Raw genomic sequence first — 12,857 nt, 5'->3', positions numbered from 1 at the left:
CGTTTGCTACGTTGCAACGTTTCCGTGAATGCAGAACACTGTTTTGAACTGCCAGGTGTTCCTCAAATATATAGCAAGAAATAAGGAAGACCATTAAATATTGGTCCCTTTTTACATTGATTCAACACCTGCATAATTTAAATCAATGTTAAAAAGGACTGATTTGTTGGTTGGGTTTGCATAACCTCGCTATAGACAAACCATGGGATCTATGTGCGACTGCAGTTCTAGGCTACATCTTAATTTGTATCAGATGTGGGACTTAGCACATTACAGTAGTACTGTACTTCGACTTATTCTAACTGTTTACGGAAGAAAGAACACAATCGGCATCGCTATCTTCGTTATGGTCCAATTGGAAATCCAACCCAGACCTATTCCAAGCACAGAGGCGCAGGCACCAACCCATCTGCCACAAAACTGGTTAAAATTCGGCATTGAAGACCGGTTAGAACTTAAGCATCAGTCGCATACGTATATCACATCATTTTTCGGAAACAACATAGAAATATAAACGGAATAAAGTGACATAGTACGGTACATACAGTACAGTAGATTTAGTTTTTTCATTTTACACCATCAAAGCAAAAGTACTTGCATTAATATAACAAGGATTTAGATTCTAAAGAAAGGTAGATGACACAACTGTAGAACAGTATTTTTGGTTCGAGCACCTCAACAAAATGTACAAGCAAAAATATTGCAAGATAAAAAGTGATGAAAAGTAATTGACACGTTTCTTTCTAGCGGAAGAGGAAACTGCGGAGTATTGGCTGAATCTAGGGAAAGAAGAATTAGATCTCGCTCTTCAGTTGCAAAGTCATAACATGGGTGTGGCAAAGAACGTAATTATCCTTCTTGGTAAGAAAAATGTTGTTCCAAAATACTAATTTTTTCTAATATTTTTAATTTTTACTAATTTTTAATACTAATTTAAAAATTGGAAGATAAGTTGTTACAACTAAGAACTTGGCTTTCAATAATGAAATACCAATAAGATATCCGGCCAAATATGATCTGCCAAATATGAACAACTCCTTCAATTAAAACAATTGTATTGTGAATGTCTAAAATGATTTATTGTCCCTGTTAGGAGATGGCATGAGCATTCCCACTATAACAGCAGGAAGGATTCTAAAAGGTCAGATGCAGGGGAATAGTGGAGAAGAGACGGTTCTTGCCATGGATGAGTTTCCTCATGTTGGGTTGTCGAAGGTAGGCTACAAGCGATCGATTTGTTTGAAGCACAGTAAATTGTTTTGCTGCAAATTCTTTAACACACTATATTATCATTACATACTACTTTAAAACAAGTTTAATTTTTTATATCTAAAATTTTGCACACAATCTATAGGCTACTACATTAGAAAACAAAAGTTTGACATACAGCCTACCAGACAAGAACGTAAAGGTTTTTAAATAGAGATTCGCCACTTTAATTTGATGCTTGCATTTACTTTGTTGAGATTGTTGATGGAATTTTTTAATCTTTTGATTTACTCGCATTGGTGTTTTATGATCGAATTCATCTACGTCTTGAAATAAAATATTCAACCCGTGACGTTGTTCGTTTTCAGACGTACGGCGTGGACAAGCAAGTAGCAGACTCAGCAGCCACGGCCACTGCTTATTTGTGCGGTGTTAAAGCAAATGACAACACAATAGGCTTGACAGGCGCTGCAAGGCAGTACAATTGTTCGTCACAAAAAGGCAACGAAGTCAATTCGATTCTTGTGGACGCATACGAGTCTGGTATGGCTTCAACCAGTGGTGGGATTCAGCCGGTTTGCACCGGTTTTCGCGAACCCTTCTTAAATTAAAAAAAAGTTTTCAGAACCAGTTCCTGGCCGTCCAACTTTTCGGAGTGGGCCAAATATAATCACCCTTAGCAGAGCTTCCAGATGTGGGTAATTTTAACCACAACAAACAGGTTGCAAACTAGATTGAATCCTACCACTGACTGTAGCACTGGTGTATTAATTGATTTGATGGATTGTGCATCAATAAGTAGGCTATTGTAGATGCTTCTAAAGGTTTTGCCTGCCGTTGGATATTCAGGTCTATCAAGCAGTGTATAGAACTATAGTTTATAGATGCTGCGTGTTATAGTTGTCAATTTGTGGCGTCAAAAACTGTTAGGATACATGATATATAAAGGCTTCATTATGCTACTGCTTTGAATCTTCTTTGAATAAAAGAAGAAATTAACTGTAGACAGATGATAAGTCTTCTAATAATTTTTAGTTTTTTAAAATAAGTTTAACCAACAACAAATGCAGTTACACTGGTATCGCGTGCAATATACAAAGTATAATCCCGGTTGCAGCATTCATTAAAAGAAGCATTGCTGTAAAATGATAAGGAAATAATATGTGAATCAATTTAAACTTAATTTTATTTTACAATAAGCCAAAGCCAAATTTATTTATCAGTGGAATTTAATTTTCCTAAACGGTGAGGAAGTAGTAAGTCAGTGTCCCCCAGTTTCTACAATACTGGATTGTAATACCTCAGCCTACTGCTAATGTTTTTGTATGGTTAGATTAGCAGTGGTTCACTTGAGTTCCAATAAAGCCATGGCAAATTGCTGCAAGCGTGCAAGTCTTACGAAAGCACATGGAAAAAAGTTGGCTTTGAATGAACAATTTTGCAAAAGCTGGCTATGTTTCATTTGATCAACACTTTTAACGAAGACTATTGTCGACAGGTAAATCAACTGGAATCGTCACAACCACCCGTATCAACCATGCCACCCCAGCAGGGGCTTATGCTCACACAGCGTATAGAAGCTGGTATGGAGATGACGACCTTACAGATGAGGCAAAGACTAACGGATGCAAGGACATTGCTCAACAATTCTATGACAACTCTGACAAGATTACAGTAAGAATTGTTCATTGTCTGTCTTTGAAAAAGATCAAAATACAGTAGAGTCTGTTTACCAAAAGTTTTTCAAAACATTAATTCTGCTGCTGTATTGAAAGAAAAACTCAAATATGAATATTTCTAGGTTGCTCTGGGCGGAGGTAGGAAATATTTTCAGCCGACTTCAACAAATGACCCTGAATATCTAACTTCTAACAACCGTGAGGACGGTCAAAATCTAATTGACAAGTGGCTAGACAACCAGTCACAGAATGGTTTGAAGGCTTCTTACGTCTGGAACCAAGCTGACTTTGACAAAGTTGATCCCGTAACCACAGATCGGCTTTTAGGTGAGATGATTCTAGTTACATCAGTAAATTGGATGTTGTAGTTTAGATTAAGTTTTCTATGCAATAGATTGAGTTTCGCTTTTAGTAGCATGATTGTTGCTTACTTCACAATGCAGATCAGGGTTGGGCAACGTGCGGCCCTTTTCCATTTTTTGTGCGGCCCTTCATCTTCTTCCAGCTATTTTTTCCCAAATAAGGCTATCTAAATTAAGGCTATTTTCATCTCGATTTACACAATTTCGAAGCTTAAGAAGTGATATGACCGTCTTTTCACTCCCCTGTACCTGTTAAATAAGTTTTGCACCTGTAGAAATCCAGCTTGAATTGAATTAACTGCAGGAGGATGACATTCTTGTACAAAATTTCAATAAGATAAACTCCATTGCTGCAAATATGAATTAGTGTTTATTTGATGTGCGGCCCTCCTGTAAGCATTACATTTCCTTAACTGGCTTTTGTGTTAAAAGGTTGCCCACCCCTGTAGATATTGACGATCTGTTTTAGCCTGATGCTGCGAGTTCGCTGTGGAACACAGTTGCCTAGTCATGTGCTAAGTTTCCTATGTTATAAAACTTTAAGAATTTTGGAAGTATTTTTGTTTAGTGGATGTGAAGTTTTATTTTGCATGTTTTCTTACATCTCTTGCATGCTCCGAATAAGCTACCGTGGAATGCATAGTATGGCTGTAGTCTTAAATTTAAGTTTCTCCTATAAAATTTATTCTTTACTCAGTAGCTACATGTTATCAGGCTTATTTGAACCATCGGATATGCAATATGAAGTGAATAGAGGAGACGATAAAGCAGGAGAGCCTTCATTGGCGGAAATGACGGAAAAGGCAATCAGAATGCTTCAGAAAAATTCAAAAGGATATTTTCTGTTGATTGAAGGAGGACGCATAGGTAGGCTACGATATATAAAGTTTACATTTTGTGGCATGAAACGTAATTTGACCACAGTAACTTATTTGACTTAAGTTTGTGACAAAATAGTTGCACATTTAAAATGTTGTTGGCTCTTTGTATTATCATAAATTTGTTTGATGATTGAGGTACTGACGTTAACTTTCAGATCACGGACATCATGGAACAAACTCTTTTAAAGCTCTTCATGACTTTGTTGCTTTCGACAACGCTGTAGAAAAAGCTGTTGAGTTGACTTCGGACACTGATACTCTTGTTATTGTAACAGCGGATCATAGCCACATGTTTACCTTCGGAGGCTACGCAGATAGAGGGAACCCAATTTTCGGTGATTTGAGTAGAAGTTTTTTCTTGAACAGTAAACGAATAAAACCAAATAAAATTTATTAGCTTGTGATTTAATTCCACGTAACTTATAAGTTAATCGTACAGGGTAAACATTGTGCATGGATTGTTCATACTTTCAGCTGAGCTGGTATGCAGCGTCAAATTATTATTTTTAAATAGGTCTTGTAAAGTCTGATGGAGACTTTTCACTTGGTTTGGACAACAAACCGTACACTAGTTTGCTGTACGGAAATGGAGAAGGTTACCAAGGGCTTGGAGTTAATCCACAAGACCCCCATACTCGACAAAATTTAACTGGAGTTTCAACAGGTTATTTTGAGAGAATAAGCTTTTTTTGAAATAAATCCCTTCTCATCTAACTAACTTTATTTGTCTGAATGATTGGCAGGGTGTATTTACTTCTGTAGCGCGTCATTTTATTATAGTAATAGTCCCTGCAAAGCAAAAAGTTGTTAAAATTCTGGTAAACTTGTACTTTTATGTGTTACTTAGCACACCTTTTTTGTAAATACACAATAATTTACTTAGAAGTATACTTTCATGAAATATCTACAGTGATCCTTCTTTTCCGTTCTACATGGCAATTACCTAGTATCATTTTAGATTAGGGCACAATTTTTTAAACACTCTGCAACTTCCATAGAAAACAAAGACTACAAACAACAATCAGCCGTACCGCTGAGATCAGAAACACACGGAGGAGACGATGTTTCCATCATGGCAAGAGGACCGATGGCTCATCTTATTCACGGAGTTCATCAGCAGAGTTATATCGCTTATGTTATGAGGTTGTAGTCATAAGGAACAGTACTTACGAAAATATGACGTCATAGCTCTTTAGTGGAGTATTATTGGGTTGTTAACTTTACGATACGCTTGACAATGCACATTGGCTATTTGCTGTTTACTTGTGTCAAGAATATTTGTGATTTTTTTTGTAGAATTTATGGCTATTCGAGAGCAAACTAAAATTTTTGCTTTTACAGTTTTAGAATAGTTTTCATGCTAAAATATGTATTAAGACATTAACCATTCTGTGACACGTTTTGTACCTATTCAAGCTTTTCTTTATACTGCATCTAACTTCTACAGATATGCTTCTTGTATTGGAGAAGATACAAGACACTGCAGAGGAGGAAGCAATACCAATCCTACATCTACACCACCAACTACAACCACTGACCCAATGGTTATAAGCACAGCTGCTAATTTCCTAGGAATGGGCTTGTCACCTACAGAGGCTGCAGTTGCACTCAATGTTCAGTTTGCTTTGCTCATCGTATTATTTGTGTTTTCGCTGGCCATGTGTTTTGTTGTATGTCTTTGCAAGAAACCCAATCACCATTCAATGAACATGACAAATTATGAAAACGAATATACATATAAAAAATCATCTTTATGAGGTGTTAAATAAATGCAAAAAACGACGTCACGATTTATGTTTAATTTTCTATAGAATAACATCATGTGGCCATTTGGCTATGAAGTAGCTTAAACTTAGAGTCCACGAATCAAACCACAAGCAGGGGCTGTTAATTTCAACAGATTTCAACTTTAGCTTTGATTTTAGGATACAATAAGATACTTTAAGACTTCTGGTGTTTTTTGTTTTATTTTGAAATTTTATCCAAACCCTTCACTTACCCTTTAAATTACTATAAATCAGAAGGCTCATATTTACCACGCTGTGAGATTTGTCTCGTATTGCATTTAAGTCAGACTCCAATGTGAACCTGGACTCGTATTTTGTCTTCAAATCGGCAAATACATTTTATAGTGCACGTAGCCTACAGTACAATGCATATGCTACATTTTTTTTATTTTAATGTTTTGTGTTGTCACAGACCACCTATGTAGTCGTCGTGGACCATCAGTGGTCTGTGGACCACAGTTTGGAAAGCCCTGCTGTAGGATTCGCAGTAGGATGTAGGTTATGCAATGTTTTTTGTCACGATGCTTGAGACACTGTTAAAATGTTTATTCATGGACTTCTAAATAGTATCTGGACTGGAAACTCAGTGGACAAAAGTAGGCCAAACAGTTGGTACAACAGTTGGCCAACAGTGGGCCAACAGGGTTAGTTACTTGGCTGTTGGCCCACTGTTGGCCAACTGTTGTACCAACTGTTTGGCTTACTGTTGTCCACTGAGATTCCAGTCCAGATACTATTTAGAAGTCCATGGTTTATTTTATTTTTTATTTTATTATTAATTATTAATGAATTATTAATATTAATAAAAAATTATCAATAATTATTAATTATTATTATTAAACTGTTTATTTTATTTTTAATTTTATTATTAATTATTATTAATTTTATTATTATTAATCTATTTACTTTTTTATTTGTAAAAATTTTATTCCAAAAGTATGAAGAATATCCTTGACCGTCCGGATCTCTAAACAATATAAACCATTATGGGATGCCAATAGCGTTCGCTCTATCTTGGTGATGGGCCTTCAGTGGTTCCCAATCTGGGGGTAAATCACCCCCGGGGAAAAATATGTAATTCTTTGGGCACCTTTCAAAAACGCTAAAAATATGATGATAATAGCGATGCTCGTATTGCACTGAGTATTACTGAGCCAAAGATTACAGCATTGGCCTCACAGATGCAATCACAACCGCCATAGTGAAAAACGATATTTTTTCTTGTCGGGATTGTTTTAAAAATTAATGAATGAAACGATTTACAGTAAATATGAGCATAATGATAGAGTTCATTTACCAAGTTAAATATTGAGAATAATACGCCATAATTGCTACGTTTATTTGGGTAACGGCTCGAAAAAGGCTGGGAAACACTGGTCCACATCAATATTCTTTTTGAGATTCTCGGTGGACTGATCTGTTGTTCCAATGCAGTCGACCCACTGCTTCCCAAGCAACATGTTGGGTTCACGCCGCACTACTCATTTAGAATATTGAAAAGTTTTTTTCAGCAAAGAAAAAATCAGAGGATGTGTTTTTTGACCTTTGACGTTTGACCTGCTTGAATTTGTGACACTGCAATTGTGCATGTAGTATAATTAACTGACACACAAATTACGCAATCTACTGACAGTCAGATAGTCGAAATAAATATACAATAGAAGTTGTCCACAGTAGCAGCTTTGTTCGCTTCACAGAAAGGGAAAACTTAAAAGGTTGTGGCTCTTTCAAAAACGATGTTATGGATTTGTCTAAACATGCCTTTGCTGTAAACACATGGTTAATAGTTTAGTTAGTCTGCAGTATGTACTCACAGATGATCATAAAAACTTTCGAATGAAATCAGAAAATGTTTACTTTGTGAATTAATTTTATCGATTTGTTATGTAAATTGACCGTACAATAGTGCAACGCAATAATGTGGCAATAAAATGGGAAAATAAACTCTTTAAATTGTTGTTTATTAGCCTTTATATTACTTGGTTTGTTGTTCAACTTAACTTTTTGATATTGTATGAATGCAATTATAAACCTGCGATGCTGTAATAGCTTACTGCCGTAAACGTCACCAACTTTATTTAGTTTCTGGAATCAGAACTATTTGGATCATCGCCTAGAACTGGGCTAATGGTTTAGAAACATTACGAAACCTTAAAAGTTTTATTTACTGTTTTAGATCATGAAATCTTGACTGGAAGTAGGCTGTGAAAAAGTTGCTGTCATGCAAAATCTTTATCAAAAACAACGTTAAAACCACTAAGTCTGTGAAAACGAACCAACAAGAATTTCGATAATCACCATCGATCTTTTGTATTCTAAAGAAACTTTGATACGACTTCTGTAAAAGATAGCTAGCAATGCGTTTCTTTCCACATTAGTAATAATGACTAAAAATTCGACTTGCCAAATGATTTTTCTGACTTGAGGTCCAATAAAAAAACTTTTTTTTAAATTTTTTAGGCACTAAAATTATGAAACTTTTCTCGAATGTGTTCCAAGCAGCACTGGCGATGCGGGATGAACCGAATAGCACCTGTTGGTTGAGAGCTTTCACAAACTATTTAATAAAACTTACTTTAAAATCTAGTGGTGGAAGTATTGCTCTAGATCTATCAACAACAGCAGATTGCAAAGTATCACATTGCTGATGTAAGATACTCTTTAAAACCTATCCACGCTTAAAATGCAATAATTTATTTTGTCTCTGTTGCCCATTTGAACATAAAACAACGGTAATTTGTTATTCCCGACTTTTACCCCAATAGAATATTTAAAGTGCAACTGCACGATTGAATTAACATAGGCTAGAATCCATTGCCAAGACATCTGGAACCTGTTGAATAACTCACTTCCTTACAATTGAGGCCCACAGTCGAGAAACCGACCCTTTTCTCACGCTCTCTAGCGCTTCTCTCTCACGCTACCTGGAAGTAGCAAACTCGTCAACGCCACCTAGCGATATGACGTCAGTTGGAGTCGAGACCAAACTAGCCGAGATAGGCTTGGTTGCTACTGAATGCGCAAATTTATAAGGCATCCATAGTGAAGACGCATCTTTCAGCCAGCATTATACAAATTTAGTTGTTCATGCTTGTGTGCCAGGAGTGGTTTGCGAAGCCCATCGCCGAAGGCTAGTTTCGTAGATTACAACAGCCAAACTTGGTTATATCGAAAATATGTTGTATTGTACGGTATTGCAGGACATAGTACAGTCGACTATCATGCGATAACGCTTTAGCATTCATTGGGACTGTCTTCGGCGGTGTTGACATCTCTGTTCTATAAAAATAATCTAGATGAAGCTAAAAAAAGACTAGAATAAGCCAAATTGAAGCAGAAATAAAGTAAAAGGATAAACCAACATACAATACTGATGACAAATCACATTACGACACACAAATCGAAAACAAACCAAACCAAAAAACACCAAATCGAAAAATAAAAATAAACGAAACGGTTGCAATAAACCAGGTTAAACCAAGACTAAAATGTTAACACTGGTCTTTGGAACCCAGCATAGTCTCCATCGTCACTGGGATACTTTCTGCGGATAAATGACACAATGCAGGATGGCAGCACGACTCTGTTGGACTTGCCCAGAACTTCTCCATCTAACAGCCACTCCAGCACCTGCCTATAGGCGACCAGCCTGAATTGCCTGGGAAATGTAACAGCAAGTCGTTTAATAATGAATGGAACAATTACGCAACCAGCTCTTGAAAGGCTGTTGAACAATGAACAGTAAACAAGCTCAAGTGAACGCACTCATAAGAAAAAGAGATGTCAATAGAAATGTAAACCTAATAGCCTACAAGGCAATGAAGGAATATACTTCATATACTGGTTCCACCCATATGCAAATGGATATGTTTTAAGAACATACTAGATATGCCGGTTATAACATGCAATTGTTACACTACTAAGGTAACTCTACAATACTTCACCAATCTTTTTGACTATTTTATTTCAAATATTGCTGCCCTTCAATTGTTGTGTCCCACGACTTCTCGGATAGTTCATATTCAGATGACAGATAGAAAAATGAAGAATGAGCAGATGCATCTCTATTTTTAAGTGGGGTAGAAGATGCAACTGGCTTAACCAGACTGGAAAGCACCATTGTTTCAGTGTTCGTGCCCACGGTATTTCGTCCAAACCACGTTTGGGTACCTGTTGAGAACTAATGCTGTAGTAGTGGCACAATAGACTGTTATGAGTAGTTGTAAATAAGCAAAAAGAAACATTTTAACATTGACTGCAGAATCAATCAAACTTTAAAAAAAAGATAGCAGATAAGCACTTATTGATAGGTGACTCACCAACAGATCGCTTTGTAGTCTGCTCCTGTTTTAATGAAACCTGACAAGCCTTGGATTGGAAAGATGCTGTTTCACACCGGGTGGAAACATCCAAATGACTCACTTGAAAACTCGCAGCTAACCATTTGTTTGTCAACATCCGCATTCCGCAACCTCCAATACCTAATATGTATTGTAAAGTACGCTTTGCTTTATTAACAACCATTGAAGATTATAACGTTTTGAAATTGGTACCATGCCAGTATTAGATGCACTTGAATTGTACATAAGAGATTAATGCAACAGCATTATGCGGTGATTTTGACTACTGGGTAATTTACAAAAAAAAAATAAAATATGATAGAGCGATAAACCCCTCGGCCACCACCAGAGATAAAAGAGGAGGACATCACCCGTAACTGAATACAAGCAGCACATTAGATTGAACCTGTAGCCTATATTAATTATGTTGGTTCATCAATACAACAATGCAAGGCTACATACTGTCATCTCATCATGCATAGCAACGTCAATGGAATCTTCAGCAGCAGTCGGCACAGCTTGTTGAGATGCAGTGGTTTTACTTTTCTTGGTCGAACCCGCACCCATTTCATCATTCATGGCTTACAAAAAATTGACAATTAATATCAGATTACTGTATGTCTCACACACCTCCTGAACACATATGAAGACCTGGGTAGCACAATTGTAGTTTGGGCAACATTGAATTATGATCAGATTATGAATCCCACTAGCTACATTCTGTAAAAGTTAGGAAAGAAAACAATCTGGACATCAAATTTGTATAAAAAATTGCTAAGCCACATATTCTGAGCCAAAAGTTGTTAATCCCAATTGAGAGATAAAAGGTGTTATGTCAAAGTAAGTACCGTAAGCAACACAGTAAGTTTTGCAACCTTGCTGTTTTGCAAGGTTGTGATCTGTTGTAATTAGACTATAACAGTGGTACCGGTATTACATAACTACTTAATCGTTTTGAGCAGATGGCACATTGTATGTTCATAAAATTTAAAACAAGTAGGCCTAAAAACATTGCATAGGATATGCAGCCTATAGCTTCTATTGTGTAACTACAAACCTTCACTATTGTCCGCTTTTGCATTCGATGATCTCTATCCAGCTTAGATGCAGTAGCATCAGACGTACCGGTAGCAGAAGTACATTTTATGGTGGGAACAGCAGATTTCTTCAGAATGTAACGTTTGCAAAATCCCATATTAACTTCAAAATAATTTTCAAAATCCTGCTCAAGAAAGTGATTTGAGCAGATAACACTGGTAGGGAAGGGTCCATTCCATTTGCGGACTTGATGAGCAAACTTGCACCAGTTAATTCGCAAACGTTAATCGTTAGGGAAGGCAAAAAATGTCACCTTTGCACCAGAAACAAATTTTGTGTGATAGATAGAGCAAATTTTCACCATTTTAAATGTTTGGCTCAGAACTACAATAATCTAAGAAACGAAGTTGCAAGAGAAATGTTTTGTTTTAAAAGTTTTATATATTTGAACTAAAGACTTGAAGCTTACAAGAATGTCACATAACATTGGTTAAGATGTACCGTACCTTACCTTGCATGGCCTATGACAGCTTTGGTCTGTCCCTTCACCAACAATTTCAATGGATAAGTCAACAGACCTGGCTTATTTTTTTCAAACTCGAGATTGCAAAGAGCCTATACTACCTGTCTTCACATAAAAAGCACGTGCAACAAGATCGAAGCAGCGAAAAAAAACTTCCTTCCTCTAGGTCTAGGACAAACACAACTAGCTAAACTAAAACTAGTAAAAGACTTGTAAAACCAGTTGTCGCTTCGATCTGACTGACTCCAACTGACGTCATAATCTGCGTGTTGCGCAATGCAGGCGGAACGTGGCCAAAAATACAAGCGCGTGGAAAACCATAGTTTTGATAATTTTTATTGAGATAATTATAGCCTTAAAAAGTAAGGGCGAGGTTGGTATTTATAGATTGAAACATGCTCTTTCAGATAAAGTGCGGTCAAAGTCATCGTGCAGTTGCACTTTAAGGCTTTAAAATCAGCACAATCGTGCGTACATGAGCTATAGTGCAAATTCCAAAGCAAAATGGAAAGTCACGTAACACTATCGGATCTAACATAGCCTACTTGTTTTGAAGCTCTCACATAAAAGTAGATTGGCAAGCGTTTACATTATTAAACTTTTTCGACGCATTAAAACGTCATCATCAGACATAACAAAGACAAAGTTTAGCTGCATTTCAAAAACAAAAACTGCAGTTGGCGCTCATCCACACTATCATGCACGACCTCACCACACAGCCGACAATGAATAAAAAAATTTTGATACTTTTTTTTAACACATTTTAATGTATTTTCGACATTTTTTGAGATGACAGGTTTGTTTCGATAACACTTTTGTTCCAAAACTCAAAAAACAGCCTAAACGAAAGGTACACCTTCAAACCTGAAGGCCACAAAAGACCAGTTCAGTCAAAAATTTAAAGAAAATGAAGGGGTGTACCAGCAAACATCTATAGGATTGGCCCATGATACAAGAGAAGGATCCCCAGAGGATACAAACTGATATGAATAAATCAACAAGTGAATAAAAAAATAACAGTTAACCTCTCAAGTACAT

At 36.5% G+C, this 12,857-nt stretch overlaps 2 protein-coding genes across 3 annotated transcripts; one reads left to right on the top strand and one right to left on the bottom strand.

Annotated features, from left to right (window-relative positions):
• Nucleotides 1-758: 758 nt before the first annotated feature.
• LOC145776350 (alkaline phosphatase-like) lies at nucleotides 759-6,501 on the top strand. The gene is made up of 10 exons (XM_082587746.1): nucleotides 759-861; nucleotides 1,094-1,215; nucleotides 1,578-1,752; nucleotides 2,708-2,883; nucleotides 3,011-3,215; nucleotides 3,965-4,117; nucleotides 4,287-4,466; nucleotides 4,646-4,795; nucleotides 5,130-5,274; nucleotides 5,579-6,501. The coding sequence occupies exons 1-10, from the start codon at nucleotides 828-830 to the stop codon at nucleotides 5,886-5,888; spliced, it is 1,650 nt and encodes a 549-aa protein (XP_082443872.1). The 5' UTR covers nucleotides 759-827; the 3' UTR covers nucleotides 5,889-6,501.
• A 2,380-nt stretch (nucleotides 6,502-8,881) lies between these two features.
• On the bottom strand, nucleotides 8,882-11,974 carry LOC145775759 (uncharacterized). Of its 2 annotated transcripts, XM_082587122.1 has the most exons (4): nucleotides 11,316-11,974; nucleotides 10,721-10,839; nucleotides 10,238-10,399; nucleotides 8,882-10,088 (listed from the first exon to the last, which is right to left on the bottom strand). In XM_082587122.1, exons 3-4 carry the CDS (start codon nucleotides 10,380-10,382, stop codon nucleotides 9,880-9,882), a joined length of 354 nt encoding a protein of 117 aa, XP_082443248.1. In that variant the 5' UTR covers nucleotides 10,383-10,399; nucleotides 10,721-10,839; nucleotides 11,316-11,974; the 3' UTR covers nucleotides 8,882-9,879. The 2 variants fall into 2 exon arrangements, with proteins under 2 accessions (XP_082443248.1, XP_082443249.1); XM_082587123.1 differs by lacking the exon at nucleotides 11,316-11,974 and having other exon boundaries at nucleotides 10,721-11,098.
• Between the last annotated feature and the right edge of the window lie 883 nt (nucleotides 11,975-12,857).

This window comes from Aplidium turbinatum, chromosome 8 (genome assembly GCF_918807975.1).
Source record: "Aplidium turbinatum chromosome 8, kaAplTurb1.1, whole genome shotgun sequence".
NCBI classification, from domain to species: domain Eukaryota; kingdom Metazoa; phylum Chordata; class Ascidiacea; order Aplousobranchia; family Polyclinidae; genus Aplidium; species Aplidium turbinatum.
The sequence above is the reverse complement of the archived record's forward strand: the minus strand, read 5'-3'. Positions and strand labels throughout refer to the sequence as shown.

Bases quoted from the DNA above. Each gene is read 5' to 3' on its own strand.
- LOC145776350 (XM_082587746.1), top strand. From the start codon at position 828: ATGGGTGTGGCAAAGAACGTAATTATCCTTCTTG. The intron at 1,753-2,707 runs GTATGGCTTCAA...TATTGTCGACAG, and splicing joins TGTGGACGCATACGAGTCTG to GTAAATCAACTGGAATCGTC. The intron at 4,467-4,645 runs GTGATTTGAGTA...ATTTTTAAATAG, and splicing joins TAGAGGGAACCCAATTTTCG to GTCTTGTAAAGTCTGATGGA.
- LOC145775759 (XM_082587122.1), bottom strand. From the start codon at position 10,382: ATGCGGATGTTGACAAACAAATGGTTAGCTGCGAGTTTTCAAGTGAGT. The intron at 10,089-10,237 runs GTGAGTCACCTA...AGTTCTCAACAG, and splicing joins GACTACAAAGCGATCTGTTG to GTACCCAAACGTGGTTTGGA.